Below are 20133 nucleotides of genomic sequence, written 5' to 3'. Positions count from 1 at the left end.
CTCTTCTAAACCAACATGAGGTAGTTTTCTTGCTGGATTTAAAAAGTCAAGTGGCAGTTTGAATTGAATTGAAATTTGTAAAATAACTGTGTCCCTCTATACACAGCTTTTGAAGTAACACACTCTTTCCATTCTGAAGAGGATTTTTTTTTGTAAGAACCACTTGAATAAAACCATTGAGAGCTCTTACTTTTTTTTTAACTTCCATTGAGACTCTCATTTGATTTATCAATGCAATTTGCCTTTTCTTCTCATGATCAAAACGTGCACTTTTCTAAGTCACTCCACCACCACCCCCATTAGTGTACAGGCTATATAATTCTCGCATAATATTTTCATGCTTTGATTTGTATTAAATAAGTAATATTATGATTTGAGTCTATTAGGGAGAGTTACAAATAGTTTAATGCCACTTTTATTTTTATTGTGACAACAAATTACAGTATTTGTGACAAATATTTTACCATCAGTAAGAGTACAGTTGTCCAGCACATACAATGTTAAACAAAGTTAGTGAAAAATCGGAAAATATAAAAGCCACCTCATATAAAGGTTTTGCATAATTCATTGGCTACTCCATTTAGCACTGTGATTTCAGGAGAACAATGTTTCACAGTGAAAGAGACAGCTAGCCTTCACCTTGTAGTGCTCTTCAGCAATTTCAGAAACACATTAAGCTCTTCTCCTTCTTTGCATTTGGAATGGTCACCAGGAAGTGCAAGACCAGGCAATCACAGAAATCGCCCAGCAGTGCAAGACTAACACTAAACACAGCACAAGGAAGCTGTGCTATCTAGAATAGCTGTTAATAAACATTTCCAGGAGGGATTCCAAAAGTGTTTGCTTCAGAGCAGACTTTTCTCCTTATATGCCAATAACTACATAAGAACGAAGGAGCCTATTATGCTAGAGACATTCAAATGTTTTTCACCTGTGAGTGGTTAAGGCATTTTGAATGTGTTCTATATGAAGAGAGAAAAAAATTTGCATAACTGTATAGTAAAACTGCTACATGCAGCAAAGTTCACGCCAGGCTGGCCTTCACAACCTACAGTTTGCGAACAGAAAGAATATTATCTATAGCTTAAATTATAAAACATTATGCATGTGTTATAACATGAAGCATTTACGGAGGGATTATGAAATCCTTATGTAGCAACATTCAAATAAAGTGTTACCACAGAGGTATCACACATAGGCAGCATGGAGGCACAGCATTGCTTCCTCATAGCGCAGGGGCCCCCGAGTTCAACTCCTGCAATCTAGGTGGAGTGCTATCTGTGTGGAGTGTGTATGTTCTCCCCGTGTTTGTATGGGTTTCAGACATGCTGCGTTAATTGACTTCTATAAAACACTGGCCCTGCTTGGTGGCCCCACGATGGCCTGTGTCCTGTCCAGGGTACATCCCGTCTTGCGCCCATTGCTTGCTGGGATAGGCTCCGGCTTCTCCCAATTCCCTGGTACTGGATAAAGTGGTTTAGAAAATGTAACAGATGTATGGATATAACAGATACACAACGTTGGGAATATGTGCCAGGGATTAAGGAATCCCCCACAGATATATACATCACCATATTACCTTGAATGAAAGCAATGTGACATTAATTTTAAATTAACCAGCTGAGGTGTTTAAACAAGGGCAGAGCTTACTCAAGGGTGGGTTTTCTTATATTTGAGGTTTTTCATGAGTCATGCTGGCAAACAAATGCGTATGTCAAGAACTTTGAACATACTGAGATTTTCTATCCTTTATTTCTTGTATAAAATAATTTTACTGAAGACAGAGGTATGTACTCTAAAGTTATGTAAACTTGTCTTCTTGCTTTTCTTTCTAATTCAATGATGATTTCCGCAATACAATCTTCCACTTCCTGCTTTTCTTTTCAATTCAATTATGTTTTTCTCAATCCAATACAACTGTGGAGCTATTCCCGTACCTGTTAATGTTTAGAGGCCTTTTTCGTGCACCTGCTTTTAATGTACTGCTTGTTTAAGGGCAGTTTTTACTTCAGCAATAAAACCATAGCCTTTATTTAATGGTGACGTTAAATCATGGGAGGTGATAAAAAAAAAAGAGCTATAAGTTGTGAATGAAGCTGGTCAGGATTCATCCTGTGTAATCTAAAAAAACAAGATGCGTACAAATTATACTTGCTCTGACACATTCAGACAATGGACTTGACCAAAAGTGAGTCACATGTCGCATCCCACTCAAAATTAAATAAAATTATACCAGTGCTAATGAGACATAGTGAGAGAGATGTCAAAAAGGCAACAAGGCTACTTTCTCAGCATCCTTATTTTATTTTCAAATGAAAGAGTTTGGTCTGCATTATAGATTTTCAACAAATAGAATTACCTCACTTGTAATATTAATATCCCTTTTTCATTCTTTAGGTTAAATGTTTTTTTGCTCCTTTTCAAAAACTGATGTCAAAGTGTTAGCAGTCATTAACTGCTAATTCTTCATCCCATTCTTTTAATTAACTACAAAATCACTTGTGCATGGCTTGGACTCAGACTCTGGCAAAAGCCGGGTTTATAGAACAGAAGGACTGTCCTCTCGTTACAGAAACAGCAGGGGGGAGAAAGAGCTCAAGGCACCGCAGATCTGAGCGGATGCTAGACAGAGAGGTGCTGAGCAATACACAACTACAGAATCATAACATAATGTGCTCGGTGATTTGGCCCATTATTTATTCCATTTCCTCAAACACACACTAGCACAGCCATCCATCAGTGACTGAGCAGCCCGGCTGTCCGGAGGTTCAATAACAGAGCTACAGCGGAAGTATTTAAAAAAGCAACAGCTGCCAATGCCATAGTGACACAACTTCTGCTTCTGTCAATAAGTAGAAAGGCGGTATCGCAATGTACTTCACCAGCATGATCTCCGTGTTACACAAAATGAACAAAAAAAAACCTCCCAAAAGGCAAGATCAATGAACATGACAGGTAAAAGATGAAGTTTTTTTCCGGTTCTCGCCACAGAATGCACACGTCAATCATTTTGGCAAACGGGTTTGATGCTGCATTAATGTGGCAGCTCATTTAAATTTTCTTCATTCGAAACCCCAAAGAGACATGGGTTTCTTCCTGAGATGGCTGCACCTCGAATCGTTTTAAAAATCAAAGTTTAATATAAAAGAGTACTTCCTTTCATACACTGCAGCAGAACATTAACAGCACACAAACTTGGCACTTGACGTGTATTCCAATTAAAGAGGATCGCTTCTCGCACATGTCTAACACTGTGCTTGAGACAACCAAAGCACATTCTTCCATTATGTTGGATCTCGTATCTTGATGGAAGAGGGTTCCGACCCTGTATAAACCACAAAACACAGACTGAAAGAAAACGAATTCAGTGGCTACATGAACACAGCGTTTCTCTGTTAGTCGACTACACTGACAGCTGTGGACCACTCTCAAAACCTTCTCCAAGCCTGACTGACTTTCATCTTTCATTAAAAGCCCATTTTACCCTTGGCAGGGCAATTTTCAAAGTGGCTCCCTGGCTAGCTGAGGCAACGCACAGGAGGTTTGTTTTTATTTCCAAGATCAAAGATTCTGTTTTGTGACCCCTCAGCATATGAATTTAACAAACAGACTAGCATGCTATTCAAATTGTACTTTTCCTGAAAAATGGCAGACTGCAATGTTGAATTTCCCTAGGATTTGTCATTTATTCCTCCCAGATCAGGTTCAGAAACAAACAAAAAAAAAAGTATTTTCACGTGGTGGCCCAGTGGTTTGTATGTTCTCCTTGTGTTAGCGTGGGATTTCTCCCACAGTCCAAAGACATGTTGGTAGTTTAATTGGATACTGGGAAAACTGGCCCTAGGTGTGAGTGTGTGCGTGTCTTGGTCTGTGCATGCTCTGCTCTGGACAGGCATCCTATACGGGTTGTAACCCACCTTGCGTCCATTGCTTGCTGAAATAGGCTGTCTCCTACCTCTGACCCTGAATTAGATGAGGCAATTAGAAACTGGATGGATAACACACCTCTACAAGCTTTTGGAGCACCCAGCTGTATGGATCTGTTTGGAGCTATGGATTGGTATAAACTCACTGTGGAGGAAGGACGAGGGTGGTAGGCTGAACTTTCGGACGTCGTTTGGCAGAGGCACCCATCTGATTGGCAGAGCGCTTCAAGGACTGCTGGTTGAGAAGACTAGATGCCAGGCCAGCATGGTATTGCAACTGGAAAGATAAGAAAAGAAAATAGAACAGAACATGTTAGACAAATCTCCCTTGGCCTGCCAGTTCATTTACATCTGTTTCTTACAGCTCTCAAATGCTGACCGGCCAGGTCAGGCAGAAGATACTGCAATAAACAAAAAACACAACTCTGGAGAAATACCTGCTCATTCAACACTGGTGAAAGAGGCAGTCTCTAGAGAGTAGGCTGTTACTGCTTTTAACCAAATTAAATTTAAAAATATAAAACACAATGTGAGGGCTGAAAAGCTCATGAACTGTTGCAACAATATAAATGAAACTAAATCTTTTTTAAGTTAAATACACAAGAGAAAAGTTATAACAACAGGGAGTATAACAATATCAGCTAACAGTTAGCATTAATAATAAATTAGTAGAGTATGATTGAGCTAGTGTAATGGAGGACAACCTGTGGCCTGAGAGCTACATGCAGCCCTTGGAGACATAAACCAAACTATCCACTTTACTAAATCTAGTGATGGTTTCAGATTGTTTTTTCCTTACACTTAAATTACGGCTGTTCATGGTTTTGCAACTTCTTGGTCTTTTCTGCTAACTTATGAAAACATGTTTGGAAAAACCAGCTTAATTAAGAAGTACTATACTAATAAGACATAAAAAAAATCAATACGATAATTATCACTATTCATAAACACATTCTAAAACATGACTTGCTGAAATTCTTCTCTTGAAAGCATTCTCTTCTTCATGTTATGTAAAAAGTTTAGTACCTCTATTGAATAAAATTATTGGAAGCCATATCATTAATACAGACTCAGCAGCACCTCAGAGAGAAAGAGGCTGCAGTTCTTAACTTTCATAACGTTTACAATATTTATTAACATGATATAGATTCTTATAAGCTGGAGCTTACCTTATAAAAAAATAAGTAGATGACTCTCACTTTAATACGCATTAATAGTATTTTTGGCATGGAGGCCAAACGTGGAAAACATTCCAATCCATAATAATTAAAAATTAATATGCTGACATTAATATTACCATTGTCATGAATAAACATTTTAGGGAGATCATCTATTCACAATTATAAAAAGGGCCAAAATGTGCTGTGCACAATGTGTGGTGCTTGATATAAATATACAAGGAGATGCATTGCCATTCCTGTATCAGTAGTACACTCTAGACCAGGGGTGCCAACCAGTCGAGGAGTGCTTGCCAGTCGATCGATCCCAAGAATGTGTGGCAAGAAATAAATGGGCTACTTGACTATTTACTTTTTTCGATAGCCTAAAAATGCATTCAAATCTGTACATGTAATGTACATTTTACTGCCTTGTCGAATGGGTTGTAAAGGTCTCTTCCCTGAGTGCTGGCCGACACTGAAAAAAGGCTACAGGAGCTCCGTAAATAGTGTTGTGTGTGCTACCCAAGAATGTTCTCTTAGTTATTGCCGCACGAACCCCACATTCGCCACAGCGCATAGCGGAGCGAAACAGAGTGGCCGTGACAAATTCGCCAACAGTTTGCTTAGTTTGATTGCATATTTGATAGCTGTAGTGTTTGAGCGAAAATGATGAAGCAAAAGTCCAAAAACGTACCATTACCACAAGGAATGGGAGCGTGCATATTATTTTGTACTTTCGCCTTCAAATCTGCAATGCTAGCGTCTACACGCAAAAGGGAAATATAGAACATTTCAAAACTGCACACAAAACGTATGATGTGGACTTTGCCTCTAAAAGTGAGTTACGTAAATGAAAAGTTGAAAAATTAAAAACTCAATTAGCAGCAGTTGGTTTTTTTTAACGAGGCCTATTACAAGAGGGAAAGTGGCAATCATCGTATCGTTCCGTGTGAGCCATGTCCTGGCTAAACACAAAAAGTTATTCAGTGATCGAGAAGTATTATTAAAAGTGATGAGGCTGCTGACTTGCTGTTTGGAGATTTAAAAAAACGGACTTTTTTTGCGAGGTTCAGACAGCTGTTGCCTGAAATCTCAAGTCGTCTAAATGACGGTGAATATGCCCAATTAGAGGATGACCAGTGGCTTCTGGATTTAGCATTTCTCACAGACTTGACTGAACTGCTGAATGAGCTGAATGTCGAGCTGCAGGGACAAAATAAAAATGTCACCGACATGATCAGCAATGTCAAAACGTTAAAAAAAAAAATTACAAGTGCTCTCAAGCAAGCTTCTCAGTGCCAATGCTCACATTAAGATAGGATATTCTTTTTTCTAAAATGGGGAACATTACTTGTTCACTGTAGCATGAGTCACTTGCTTTGATATGCTGTCATATTAGTGATGGGTATCATTATTTTACTGACCACAGTCTGTTTTTCCTATATCAGAGCTTCAAATTCACCCTGGTAGATCGCACAGGACTGGCAAATGAAAAAGTAGATCTTGTGTTAAAAAAAGGTTGGGCACCCCTGCTCTAGAGTGCATTGTATTGAGTGGATTTACCCATAGTACCAAATCATTAAGTATGGTACAAACCAGGTGTTCTGCAGTATGGACATAGTGTGCCACCATTTTGCTTCACAAATAACCCTAAACCCCCACTTACCAAGATGATCTAAGTAATAAAACACAGAGGAGACAAGCTAAGAAAAAAAGGAAGTGTCAGGATTTTTTTAACATGCCTGTGTCATCATTTAATCAACTTGTAATTTAGTGGAGGCAGGGAAGCAATGTCATTGTAACAGGTATAGATCTATACTGCAGTACAGGGTTCTGACAGAGACAAATAACATACTTAACAAAATCAGAGCCACGCAGGCCAGTGGAATTTCAATCGCCATCATCCGAAATCAAACGGTTCTCTGACTCCTGGCCTGAAGCAGTGAAGTCGTGCCTAGAGGCTCCAAAAGTGTTTGAAAATCATCAATGGCTTCCAATTTCCATATTTTTGTGGATTGTTTTTTTTTTTGCTTTTGATGTTGCCGATATTATGCAGTTAAAGCAAAGTGGCTGAAGTGCTATAAAACTAAAAGTAACTCTCTGTCTGGGCTTTCTCGTGGGAAGATGCTTGAATATACATATAATAATTCATAATAATTGCTTACACTTATTAGTAGCGCTTTTCTGGACACTCCACTCAAAGTGCTTTACAGGTAATGGGGATCCCCTCCACCACAACCAATGTGCAGCCCCCACCTGGATGATGCGACTGCAGCCATAGTGTGCCAGAACGCTCACCACACATCAGCTATCAGTGGGGAGGAGAGCAGAGTAATGTAGCCAATTCATAGATGGGGATTATTAGGAGGCCATGATTGGTAAGGGCCAATGGGAAATTTGGCCAGGACGCCAGGGTTACACCCCTACTCTTTTCGAGAAACGCCCTGGGATTTTTAATGACCAATGAGAGTCAGGACCTCGGTTTTACGTCTCATCCGAAGGACAGCACCTGTTTACAGTATAGTGTCCCCGTCATTATACTGGGGCATTAGGACCCATATGGATCGCGGGGTGAGCGCCCCCTGCTGGCCCCACTAACATATGCAGAAGATGACAGTGTGTTGAAGCAAAGAGTTACAAACAAATATGGGTGACAAGCCCGCCAGTGACTGAAAACTTCATAAGAAAAAGTAGATAACAACAAACAAAAAAAAATCTTATTGCTGCTGTTCACTAGAAATAGAGCACACAACACCAGGCCGCCTTCATTGTAGTTTTTCTCCACACTGCATTAAATATTACTATTTCAATAGTCCAGTGCAGTTTCAGCATTGCACTTCCTGTTATGGCTTTATTTTATTTTTTTATTAATCATTATTGATTGTTATTAATTATTAATTAAGATACTGTATTAACTTGTTTACATAAAATTTAAATTTCATTCATTTCTAGATAATGGATTCTGCTTGGCAAATAACTTGGCTTCCATGTGCACCTTTTAGACAGAGTAGACAGTTTCCTCCAAGCTCCCAATGGAGTACAGATTTAGCCGTATAATCGAGACCTGGGCTAGCCTATTAGCTGACTGTGACCAGGATTTCCCCCAAGCAGCAGTGCACCACTGTTTGAGTGCTGTCGGGGCTGGCTGGAGATGGGCCTGCACTTCAATCAGTGGTGTTCTGCATCAGTCCTCCCTTCAAGACTGTCTGCCCTACTGACGAACACAACTGGAGAATGACAGCACCTGATTCACAAGACTCACACGTGACGTCTACGTTTCCACTGTGCTGGAGTAAGAGTCGTACTGGTCGGTTCAGATGATTCATACACTGAAGTATGTAAATAAAAAGTATTTCTAATGCTATTTAAAAAAAAGAAATAGGATGGGATACATATACCATGGAAGCTTTTAAAATGGACTCAATGATGAGTATTTACCAGTTAATGGAAACGGAACCAATGACAAGCATTACAACATTAAATAAGAAGTCAGCTGCAAGTACACAAATCTTAGGAATCTATGCTCACTTGAGACTTGCAAATCTAGGACATGACAATACTTCCAAGGAATAATTCCTGCCACATGTCTGAACTATCCTTTTACCCCAAAAACAAATGTAAATACAACATTTCCTTTTGCATACTGAATGCAAAATAATCACTCAATAGTTATACAGCATTCATAGAGTCAATATTCCTGGGGCTAACCAGTCAGTAAACAGGTGGCCAGCTTGATTCCAGCTAATTACTAAATCGTCAGTATGCTGCACCCGTTTCCCCACAGTCTGATTCACTATTCAGGCTCTGTATCGGTTTCCTCGCTTCAACACAGAACCCTTCAATTAGAGCTTAAATAAATCCGTAGCCTGTTAATTGCTATTAAAATATTCCACCTCTTCTCCTAATTAGCCCACATCCACTGTACTGGTAATGCTTAACAGAACGAGCAGCAGACGGTAGAGCACTCCCCCGGTTTAAATCTGGCTGACCATAGCGGGTGCGATAACATTAAATTATTTTAATTAATCGCAGCTCCTTCACAGCTAATGAGGCTAGTTTGCAAAGTCTGAAGCTCAAACCAGGAGTTTACACCCAGGGATGCTGAGATCGGATATGAAACACCACCAGCTGCAGTTCTGAAATTAATACTTTGCATGGAACAACTTCACAATTGGTTTTCCACCAAAAGCCCAGCAGCGGCATGGAAGACGACAAAAGTACGAGCTGCATTTTGTGCTACAGGGGGAGGACAGGCATTACAGACACAAACAGCAGAGGTTTCAGTGTTTACTCTCCAGCAGGGCTGGGGCATGGCCCTGAATCTGCAGGACATGCCAAATCCCCATTCAAAACATTCTTGCATTGTGCAATTCCAAAATTGACCACTGTGCAGGTAAGATATTGCAGTTGACAGATGTCTTAGAAGTCCAAGTTGCAAGAACTCCTGCCAACATTTTGTTTTGTTTTTTTACTGTGTGATAAAGGGGGGAAAAACTCACATTACAGAGAAAGCCAAAACATCGGGGGTTCCCTTAGTATGTTGAGCCACAGAGCCAGAAAGACTGTCATTATCTTCATTCAGCTTTATAATCCCTGGCACATGCTCTGGTCTCCTGCTACCAATTCTATTCAATTAGTGCCAGATGATGGCCTGACTACTCGTTCATTCTCCTGTGCGGGTTTCTCTCGCTCTGGGAAGTGTTAGACTGATCAGTAAAATGTTAGCTGACGTCCTTGGGAAGGCTTAAAGTATACATGTATTCAAACAGCACAACAGCAGAGTTTTTTTTTTTGGAGGGGGATTGGCAATAAACAGCAATGTGCAGGTAGAATCTTTCAATGGGGAAAAAGATGAGAAAATGAGAAAAGATCCAAGGGCTGACAGCTGAATGTGTTATCTGCAGCCGAGCTCTAAATTAAAAAGAAGGGCATCCGGCAACATACGAGCAGCGGGTGCTTAAACGCTGACAAAGGACACTGGTAGCATAATTACTGTCAAGATCAAACAGAATGGAAAAGACATGGAGCTCCATTGGAGACCAATAGGGGGATGATGGGAGGTGATCTCTGCTGTTTGATTGCCATTCTGATAAGGCAGATAGTAACGGAGACAAATTATCTAACTTACTTTTGTCTCTTAAACTTTCTTTGCAAGAAAACATTTTAAAGTATTCTACATGCCAAAGACTGAATGGTCAGGAAAGGCAGAAAAGCAGTACTGATGAGAGTAAACTTACCCATACTACTTATATGCAAAGAAATACAGACAGGTCTGTCAAATGTCACATAAAGAAATTAAATGCAGTTTAATGTCGCTTAATTGGGTTTTTGCGATGCACTATAATAAACCACTAAAAATATAAAATGCTTGTAATCTCATACCATGTCTTGTTACAACTACTCGCAAAAATACGAGCAGTGACTTTACTGGATAAAGTCTGCTATAAGGTTCTCTGCTTGCCATGTAATCATGACAAAGTCATTAGAAGCATAAGTATCAGACACAGTACAGTTGTATACAGAATTACAGAGCAAATATCAGAGAATAACAAAATGCAGACAACTGCAAATCATGTATTGCTTTTTAGGTAATGGGGATTCTGGTCCACCAGCACCCACCTGGATGATGCGACAGCAGCAAAATTCCACTGATTTTGTTAATTCCACAAGACCATCTCAGTGGACTGGCCATCATGAGCATCAGTCATGCAGTGGGTCACCTACTACTTCTTGTTCTTGTTTGTAACTTATTACGTGTTAATAATTATAATTTAATAATTGCTTACACTTATATAGCGCTTTTCTGGACACTCCACTCAAAGCGCTTTACAGGTAATGGGGACTCCCCTCCACCACCACCAATGTGTAGCCCCCACCTGGATGATGCCATAGTGCGCCAGAATGCTCACCACACATCAGCTCTCAGTGGGGAGGAGAACAGAATGATGAAACCAATTCATAGATGGGGATTATTAAGAGGCCATTACTGGTAAATTTGTGAGAACATGAGGAAGGTGCACCCTGCTGGAATGCTGTCACATTAGCAGAAGCGCACAGGAAGGACAGACAGCAAGTGAGGTTCCAGGACTTGCTCATCACAGTACAGTCAGGCTGCCACCTGCCAGTCACTACAGGTGGAGTTCTGTACCAACGAGACTTATTCTGCATCAGGTGTGATGGTTAACTCCTTCTGGACACCATGACTCATGGCCTCCCAGATCTGGGACTAATATCAACAGACTGTGTTTGTGGCTGTAATGTCCTGTCAAGTTAGAAGTTGCTGGCTGTGAACACCCCAGATGGTAAGTAGCAGTGAGCTGACTTAGTCAGGCTCTAACATACCAGTAGCACGAAGGCATTCTTTTTGTTATAAGTAAGACATATTATTTCCCTTCAGAGTTGTTCTTTATATTTACCAAGCTTGACATCTAACAGGTTAAACTCATCACCTGTCCCCGATAACACTCTCACTAATGAGGCAATTCCATGCTTATGCAACATAGTCATTCGAATGTTACATAGTGAGAACCTGAAATTCACACCAAAAGCAATTAATCAATATCCAAAATCGCTGTATTTTATTTTTGTAAAAATGTTTTAAAAAAAGTTTTTTGAGGTTCCGATGGATATTTGGTAAACGAATAAAAAACGAAAACTTGGTGTCCTACCACAAAATAAAAAAGACCCAGTGTGTGTATATATATATTAAAATGAGATATATATATACATTGACCAAGTAAGTGAAATTCGTTTTCCCGTTTTTGTCTGTAAGAGCAATGGAAAGGATTTGGAGGGTAAGGATGACAATGGAAAAGGTGGGGGAAAAAAAACCATATTGTAAAAGAAGAAAAATAAAAAAAGACCCTGTCATGAGTGACGTCTAAATATTGTTTGCATGGCATAGCACAGGTATATCAGAATGAGTGAAGAAAACTCACTGTAGAACTTCCAGCCTAAAATAGCAGTTAACCTTCTGGTCTACCGAATGAAGTCTGAGGGACAGAACAGATATTCATTCTTCTCTTTCATTGCAGCAAGCTGTATACCTCCCAGGCACCCATCTCATTACTCATTGAATGAGAACAACAGACGTGTGTGAACAGTACTCCTTCAGTGAAGAAGAGCTTTGGCTCAATGCCTTTTGTGATGAGACATAAATTGAACACCATGAGTGACTCTTCCAGGACCTGGACACCAGTACGTGGTCAAAGAAAGTATCCCATCAGCATTCGTGTTCAGACAAAGGAAATGGCTTTAAAGATGGCTACAGTGAAGAAACATCCATCCTATTTTTTTTTTACTCCCAGCCTATGTGCTAATCTGTAAATGACAAGTCACTCCAAATAATGTGCTGACAAGTAATAGTTTCTAGTGTCAAAATTAAGATTAACAGTTGTGGAAAATTTTGGCAAAAGAAAATGATTCAAACTTTGATTCTTGTTCCAAAAACAGACATTGACTCAACTAGCTATTGAGAGGTAGAGTGTGAAATTTAATCATCATTTAGCAACGTAGGCTGAATGAGAGGAATTAATACAATGCTTCTAAATTATATTTTACTTTTAACTGTGTCACGCATCTATTTGATATTTTCATACATGTTGACTACAATAAATCACTCCAGTCCCGTAGAATTTTTATCGGTGTTGTATCGGTACAAGATTTTGAATTTAATCATCAATACAGATGTGGAATATATTCATAAAATTTCCAGAACCCACTTGCTTGAAGAAAAACTGTGCTCAATGATCATTTTTCTAACAATGACCTTTTCATCAAATTTTCTTTGATTGCATCCAACTGACAGAAGTAAAAAAAATAAATAAATACTTTGGATAGTTCACAGTCTCATGTCCAAACAGGCTGTAAAACAGTTCTGCTGGCAATTTGGACAAACTGTGTGGGGGGGGGGGCATGTGGTAGCAGCAGTAACTAGGGTCCAGATTAAATCAAAACCTTTACCCACCTGCCAACACTGAAATCCAAACAAATTCAATCATGCCCAATCTTTGAACACCAGATGCTTCTTATATCTACTCAGTGGAATCCTGCCACCAAGTAATGGGTTTGGATTGTGCTATTAATTATTTAAGTAATTAATTAATTGCTTACACTTATATAGCGCTTTTCTGGACATGCCACTCAAAGCGCTTTACAGGTAATGGGGACTCCCCTCCACCACCACCAATGTGCAGCATCCACCTGGATGATTAGTTGGTGGGGCACAGTTTTGATCTAATTCAAACTTAGTGCAGCATTTTACACAAATCCCTCAAGGAACCCTGCATTAGGAGAACCCTCTGAACTTGCATATGTGGCATAAACATGCTATCAATCTTTTCTCTTTCTCAGGTACGTATTTTTTAATCACAGAGAAAAATGAGCAAATATATTAAATGCAATGTATAACAACTGGGTCAATCCCCAATAACACTAACCCTCCTTCCTCTCAGTCCTTAACCTCCACCCCGCCTGAACAGGAATAGAAAACAGTGGCATTGATTGATACGTAGGTAGAATTTAACCAGGAACTGCATTTATTCCATAATTTACTTACTACGCCTTTTTTGTCAGAGCCAGGATCATCCATCACTGGGGGGAAAAAGGAGGACCAAAATTAAGAGAATACAGCGTGTCTATCATGTAACTGACATTTCAAAGCACTCTGCCAAAGACTTTCTGGAAGCTGAGAAGACAACGCATGAAGGTGGGAGCAGGGAAGGCAATAAGGAATGTACTGTATGTGGCTGTGTAGTCAAGGGGTTAATTAATTTTTAAATACCAGCCGAGGAGCTCAGGGTCCGTGGTATTTTCTGGGCCCGATTCTCATAAATCAGGGTTATGAGAAAGCGAATGAGATCGGACTTGCTCCACGGTGGAAACTAATTTGGGTTTAAACAAGTTTCTACATGTTGTGATTGAGCAAGAGGACGTGAAAATGTGACAGTGCGGCAGTGTTTTAATAAGATCCAAAACTAGCTCTGACCGCAGCTGAAATTAGTGTTGAAGGTGGGGTTTTTTTCATTTTTTTTCCCACCTTTGTTTATTAAAAAATGGGCACGAAGCAGTCTCGAGAAACGGTGTTAACTCTTCACCGTACTTGACAGCCATGGAATAAGGCCCATTAAATGGAATGGGAAAAATGCAGAAAGATGACAGAGACTAAAAGCACCTGGCCTTCATAGTGGGAACACTGGCAGAAAAAAATATTTTTTAGTTAAATTCAATATACAAGCCATCACAGAGCTCATTTTCATTCTACTTGGCTATGTTTCATAACTACGTAATTATGGTTTGATAAGGTGGGTAAAGAACCTCTAGACAAAGGAATGATAACTTTTATTTGTTATGGTACATGAAGAGAAAGACAAATGCAGATACGACAAAAAAAAAGTCTTTATTACCACATCTGAAATAAACAACAACCACCCCTTGTGTGTTTGGCACTAAGACATTAAATATGCAAAAACTTATCAAAAGCATCCTGCTGTCAAAACCTTTTTTAATGAGGAATTAGTCTACTACGGAAAACAAACATGGTACATGATGTTTTAACATCACAGTGCTTTGCCTAAGAACTAAGAAGGGATACCAGCCTATGATGCTCTGACATCAAATAGCTTGTCTTTTCAGACAGCAGAAAAAGGTAGCAGGTTTTGGTTTGATTTTGTCATTTCAAAATACTTCCCCCCCCCCCCCCCCCCCCCCATTTAGACTGACCAACCTATTAACCCCCCCTTGCAAAGCAATCTGCCAGCTTGTAGTCCATCATTAACAAAGAGATGGGATCATGCTGCAAAAGCTCTGCTCACAGATCTTATGTGGGCGAGCTGCTGAAGCCAACTATTTGTCTATTCTGACGGCTTCATTTAACAGATGATTAAAGCCCGTGACCAGCTGGTATAATTTCATCACTGGGGAAAGAACAAAAACCTTTAACTCTTCCTCATACATCAACAGCTTTTGATCATGTTACTGATAAAAAAAACTATAAAGTTAAGCTCCATGACTTAATGAAGTAATGCAAACCACAGAGAACACGCAGGTTTAACCTATTAAGCACATAGCTCAGGAAATTCAGAGCAAAATCACACATTTTGAGCCAACAGAACCATAATTTTTAAAGTCTGTATTATAGTACAAGTGAGCACTGTAAAATCTGAGTACATGGCCACTAACTATCCACTGTGTTATAACATCACTTTATTAACCCTTTACAATTTCTTGCATTAGGATGGGGTATCTTTTCGCATACCCCAGCTTGGTCTCCATGAGAGACACAGACAGGGAGAGAGCCTGGGGTCAGAGCGCACGGTCTGCCATTGAACGGCGCCCCTGGAGCACTTGGGGTTAAGGGCCTTGCTCAGGGGCCCAACAGAGTAGGATTCCTCTGCCGGCTGTGGGATTTGAACCGGCAACGTTCCAGCCACAGGCGCAGTTCCTTAGCCACAGAGCCACCGCTCCGCAGTCAGATTATTCAAAGCTGTATTATAGAATTTTAGTGGCTTCCACATTTAGTATGCCCCTGTCAAGGAATTAAAGCCATTTCAAACAGTGTTAGATTTGAGTTGTTGTGCAGTACATTTCTATTTTGTTCACAAATCTCTACAGCTAGAATAAGCTATCTCGTCACTCATCTAAAAAGGAAATGGGCAAATAAACTGCAATTCTACAAATTTTAAATGAGTCCAGCTAATTACAATCCATCAATCTAAAAATGCATTAGGTATTTGCAATGCATGAGCAATAACCTGACGTCTTCCAAAAAGAAAGCTGAAGGCAATGTGACCTTGCATAAGCAGGCAGGTTGAGTAACTCAGTGATACACTTTTAGCACCTACTCAGCCAAGCCACTCACTGTCCTTGTGCCTCAATAGATGAATCAAATAGTTGCAGCTCAGTCTCACTGCCTGCTCAAATCCGTCTCCAAGAACAGTCTGAAAGGCAGTGGGTGTCTATCTGAAGGCATTATAACGCCTTTACAGTGGGGAAAAAAATACAAGATTGCACACCACATCCCACTAATCATATTATGGATGTTGATCAAAATCAGAGCTCATTCCTGCAAATCCGATTTCTGAGTTTTTTGCAATACCATTTAGCAAAGAGGAAGAAACTACACAAAAACTCCAAGAAAATTGCTTAATGAACTGCTTCTTTATGAATACTTAGCAAAGACTATTGCTATAGACTGTGTTACTACAAGTAATATTTAGGACACCACATTTTTAAAAATATTTTTAGTATGTATGTCAGCATGCGTAAGCTGCAAAGGAACAAGTAAAAGAAACAACGTTTCAGCTGTGGAGCCTTCTGGAGACAGCTGAAGAAGATTCCACAGCCAAAACGTTGTTTTTCTTTTCTTCACTTTTCAGCATGGAATAAACATTTACTTGTTCCTAAATAATGTTTGACTATGTATCAATTATAATACAAGGTCTCAACTACAAATCACTTTAAAAGACTGCCTTCACCATTTGAAGTATAAAATAATTCTGCCAAAGGTATCACTTGAAAATGTGTTGTTGCCGTCATTAAAACAAAACTGGTGAATCAAAAAAGGTTTCTACTTAGGAACATCCACCTTAAACAAATAAAGATATTAGACTTGTAACAAATGTTTTACCATCTGTCTTTGTCAATGTTATGAATATGTATGAACCTGGAAGACAGATGTTTTAAGACTAAATTGTATATTATACAGATTTTACTGTTTGTATATTAGGAGTCAAACAATAGGGTTATCCTAACATACTATAGGTGCAAAAGCTTAGGTTATGTGTTATTATTATGTATTTTTCTAAATCTTTTATTTAACCAGATAAATCAAGAGGACAAATTCCAATTTATAGTGATAACCTAGAAATGTATGCATTCATACAAGACATTGCAGCAATCTGAACAAAGTGCCTTGTTCAAGAGTACAACAGCAGCATCCCACCAGAGATTAGCATCCATGACCCTCTAGTCCAGAGTCCAGATCTCTAGGCACTGCTATTCCCTGCTGCTGTTTGTCTAACATTGAAGGAGAGAGCAATACAATAAGTCAAGACTCACGTTTCTAAGCAGAAGAAATGTGCACTGAAAAAGCTAAGTGAGGGTCCACTATATTAATCTGGCAAAGTCCCAAGAGGCTGGTGCTTAAGGAAAGCTGGGAGTGCTGCCGGTAATAGCTGTCGAGAGGGCTGGCTGATGTCTTCACTGTCGGCTTGTAGAGATAAGCAGGTATTTAAATGGCTCACTGAGCTGGAGGTCTTTGTTAGCTCTCAGGGCACAAAGAGGAAACCGTTAATCAAACTGTTATCTGGTGTTAAATGAATGCGCAGTGCTGGCCCAGGCCATGGGGATAATTGACAATGATCAAATGGTTAGGGTGTCATGCTGTCTAGATAAGGAACACCATTGATAAAGTGCTTGAGGGAGGGAAGGAGAAGGAAATTTGAGAGGGAGTGATCGACAGTAAATGGGGAAAAAGGTACTTCATGTGTAAAGTACCCAGACAGACTGTTCTCTCCTATTTATTTTTTAAAAATCACCGGTATGTGAAGGTTTCTTAACAAAATAAACTATGGGTTTTTAAAACAAGGAGGATTGTGAAAACATGGATGTTTCTGTCAAGAAGGGAGGAACAAATTATCCCGATCATTGCCTATTGTTTGAACCAACATTCGTTGACAGATACAGCCACCACCTCATTTTGTTCTTAGTTTGAAATAGTTTGAAGGGTAATATAAAAGTTGAAGTGAAGTGCCAAAATTTAAAACGAAAGTCAGATTATTTGATGCTGATTAGTTGACAGTCATTAGTTGCCGAACACAACTGCAACATATCAACAGGTCAAACGTGTTGCAGGTCTTGACTGAACATCTGTGCACATTTACCGGTAGATAAAGACAAATGAGCAGTGAGGGGACAGTGTCAAATATTTTCAGAGCCATTTTTACAAATATGACACAAAAAACAAAATTATCCCACAAATACTTCAAATTCAAATCAATCCTAGGCCTGATTGCTGATGATGTATTAATCTATATAGCAGCTGGGGCTAAACAATCTTCTGCACAGATGCACCACAAATAAAGTCCATTTTCAAACTCTCAGCACAGAGAGTATTTCCACTGCACTTTCATGAGATTTGACAGATCATCAATGACAGCTGGAAGTCAAAATTTCATTCTTCTAAAGACCAAATGAAAAATTAACCTTTCATGTTACGAATGACAAGCAGATGTATTATACATCTCACTAACAATGACTTCTATCATTTTTTCTCAAAAGGAAAAAAATGTAGCATAGCCTCTAGCTCCAAACAAACACTGTGCTTAAGGGATCTCTTGGTAAATTAGTTTAATTTTCTATGTCGCTGATTACATACTGCTTATGAAACTGGGCAGGAGCTGAAAACACCTTTCAACATGAGAAATATTAACATACAGCTTTAGGTGACTGAAAAGTGTCTCTTAGATTTTAGATACAGTTCATGACACTTGGCAGAGTAAACACTTTTAGCTTCAAAGCAGAGTGGTTGTTTGTTGAGATGTGGTGATCCCTTGATCAGCAACCACTTATACTTAACTTGGTATACCTAGGTAAGTTGTGGGTTAATGATTGTCAATGAGGAGTACAGAAACACACAATATAAGATCACATTTAGAGCAGAGAGAGACGACAAGAATAAGAAAGAAGGAGAAGAGATAGGAGAGACATGAGTCCGGAGGAGTTGGAGCTTGAAGCTCGCGCCATGATCACCTCATGATCATCCATACAAAACCTGACCAGAGCTAAGGGTTTGAACCTTATCAGAGAGAGCTTGCTATTCTAGCTAAACTTGGGTTTACTGGGTAAAAGATACCTTTGTTAGAAACATCTTGAATATGGAGATAGGCTCCCATTTATTTTGTGGCATCCAGGTTTGCAGAGAGAGAGAGATTTAATTCCAGGTTGTGTTACATTTATTTAGAAGGCAGCTTGTCTCTTATTTGGCCTCTGTAGGCGTTATTTAAGAGTTTCATACTTAGTGGAAATCTGGGGGGTTTTCTGGGTGATAAGGATGTTAGACATCTGAAACGCCTTGTCTGTAAATACTGTACATAGAGTAACTTGTGTGTTGTATGTTTTGTTGTGTGTAGTGTAGTTTGTGTCTTGTGATTAATAAACATTTATTAAACCTAGTGTGCCTGGATTATTGTTCTTTCCACCAAAGCTGTGCCAAAGAAAAAAAGAATTCACGTGCCTCTAACTATACCAACCACTCGGCATACTCTGGAGAAATCACTTACAAGTTGGGGATTATGAACATTTTACTAAACCAGTCAATTCCTGATTTTCACAAATATTATTATATTATTACTTCACAATCATAACCCTCCATTTGTAACAATATGTACTGTAGACCTGTTAAAACGGCAGACAAAGAATGGTTGGTAAAGGGGAGCTATGACCTTAGTAATGACAAAACCCATGTGAAACAATCAGACACTAATTGTAAGAGGTATTGTTCCATATTAACCATTTTATCTAAGCACTGTAATATATCTAGCTCTAATCAATGATACTAGAGGCCTCCTCATAACCTATTTAATGATATAAATAACTGTGATGGTATATAAGGTTTGATCTTATAGAAGGAGAAGGGGAATAATAACACTGAAAATGCCAACACAGAAATGTTAAGTGTACTGCATTTCTAAAAGACACCTACAGTAAGCAAAACCATAACAATTACACTTTTTATTTAAACTTTTATTTCAAATAAATTTTAATTCAACTTAAGCCTCAGTTTTACATTTCTCCCTACTTTCCAAATTCTTGCATGTGTATGCAACAAACAAGGAGTGTTTCCCTATTGAATTCCCTATTTAATGACATAGGGATTAATGGAATTTAAAATAAAACAGAAGAATGGTGATGGTGGAATTGTAAAGGCATGCACACTATTTGACCTTGGAAGAAATAATTTATTCTCAGCCTCTGGCAATACCCTCTCCTAGTTGACTGTATAAGACAACACTCCACTCACAAAAAAGGAACAGAATGTTATTGAATAT

At 39.1% G+C, this 20133-nt stretch overlaps 1 protein-coding gene across 1 annotated transcript in view; it reads right to left on the bottom strand.

Moving 5' to 3' along the window:
- Window positions 1-20133, bottom strand: part of med27 (mediator complex subunit 27) — a 92107-nt gene that overhangs the window by 41770 nt on the left and 30204 nt on the right. The window contains exon 3 of the mRNA XM_088940706.1: window positions 4073-4203. Coding sequence (XP_088796832.1) covers window positions 4073-4203 — 131 coding nt within the window. The remainder of the gene's footprint in view (window positions 1-4072; window positions 4204-20133) is intronic.

Source organism: Atractosteus spatula, chromosome 23 (assembly GCF_055471065.1).
Source record: "Atractosteus spatula isolate fAtrSpa1 chromosome 23, fAtrSpa1.hap1, whole genome shotgun sequence".
Taxonomy (NCBI): Eukaryota; Metazoa; Chordata; class Actinopteri; order Semionotiformes; family Lepisosteidae; genus Atractosteus; species Atractosteus spatula.
Note: the sequence above shows the minus strand (reverse complement) of the source record. Positions and strands in the feature narration are given on the sequence as shown.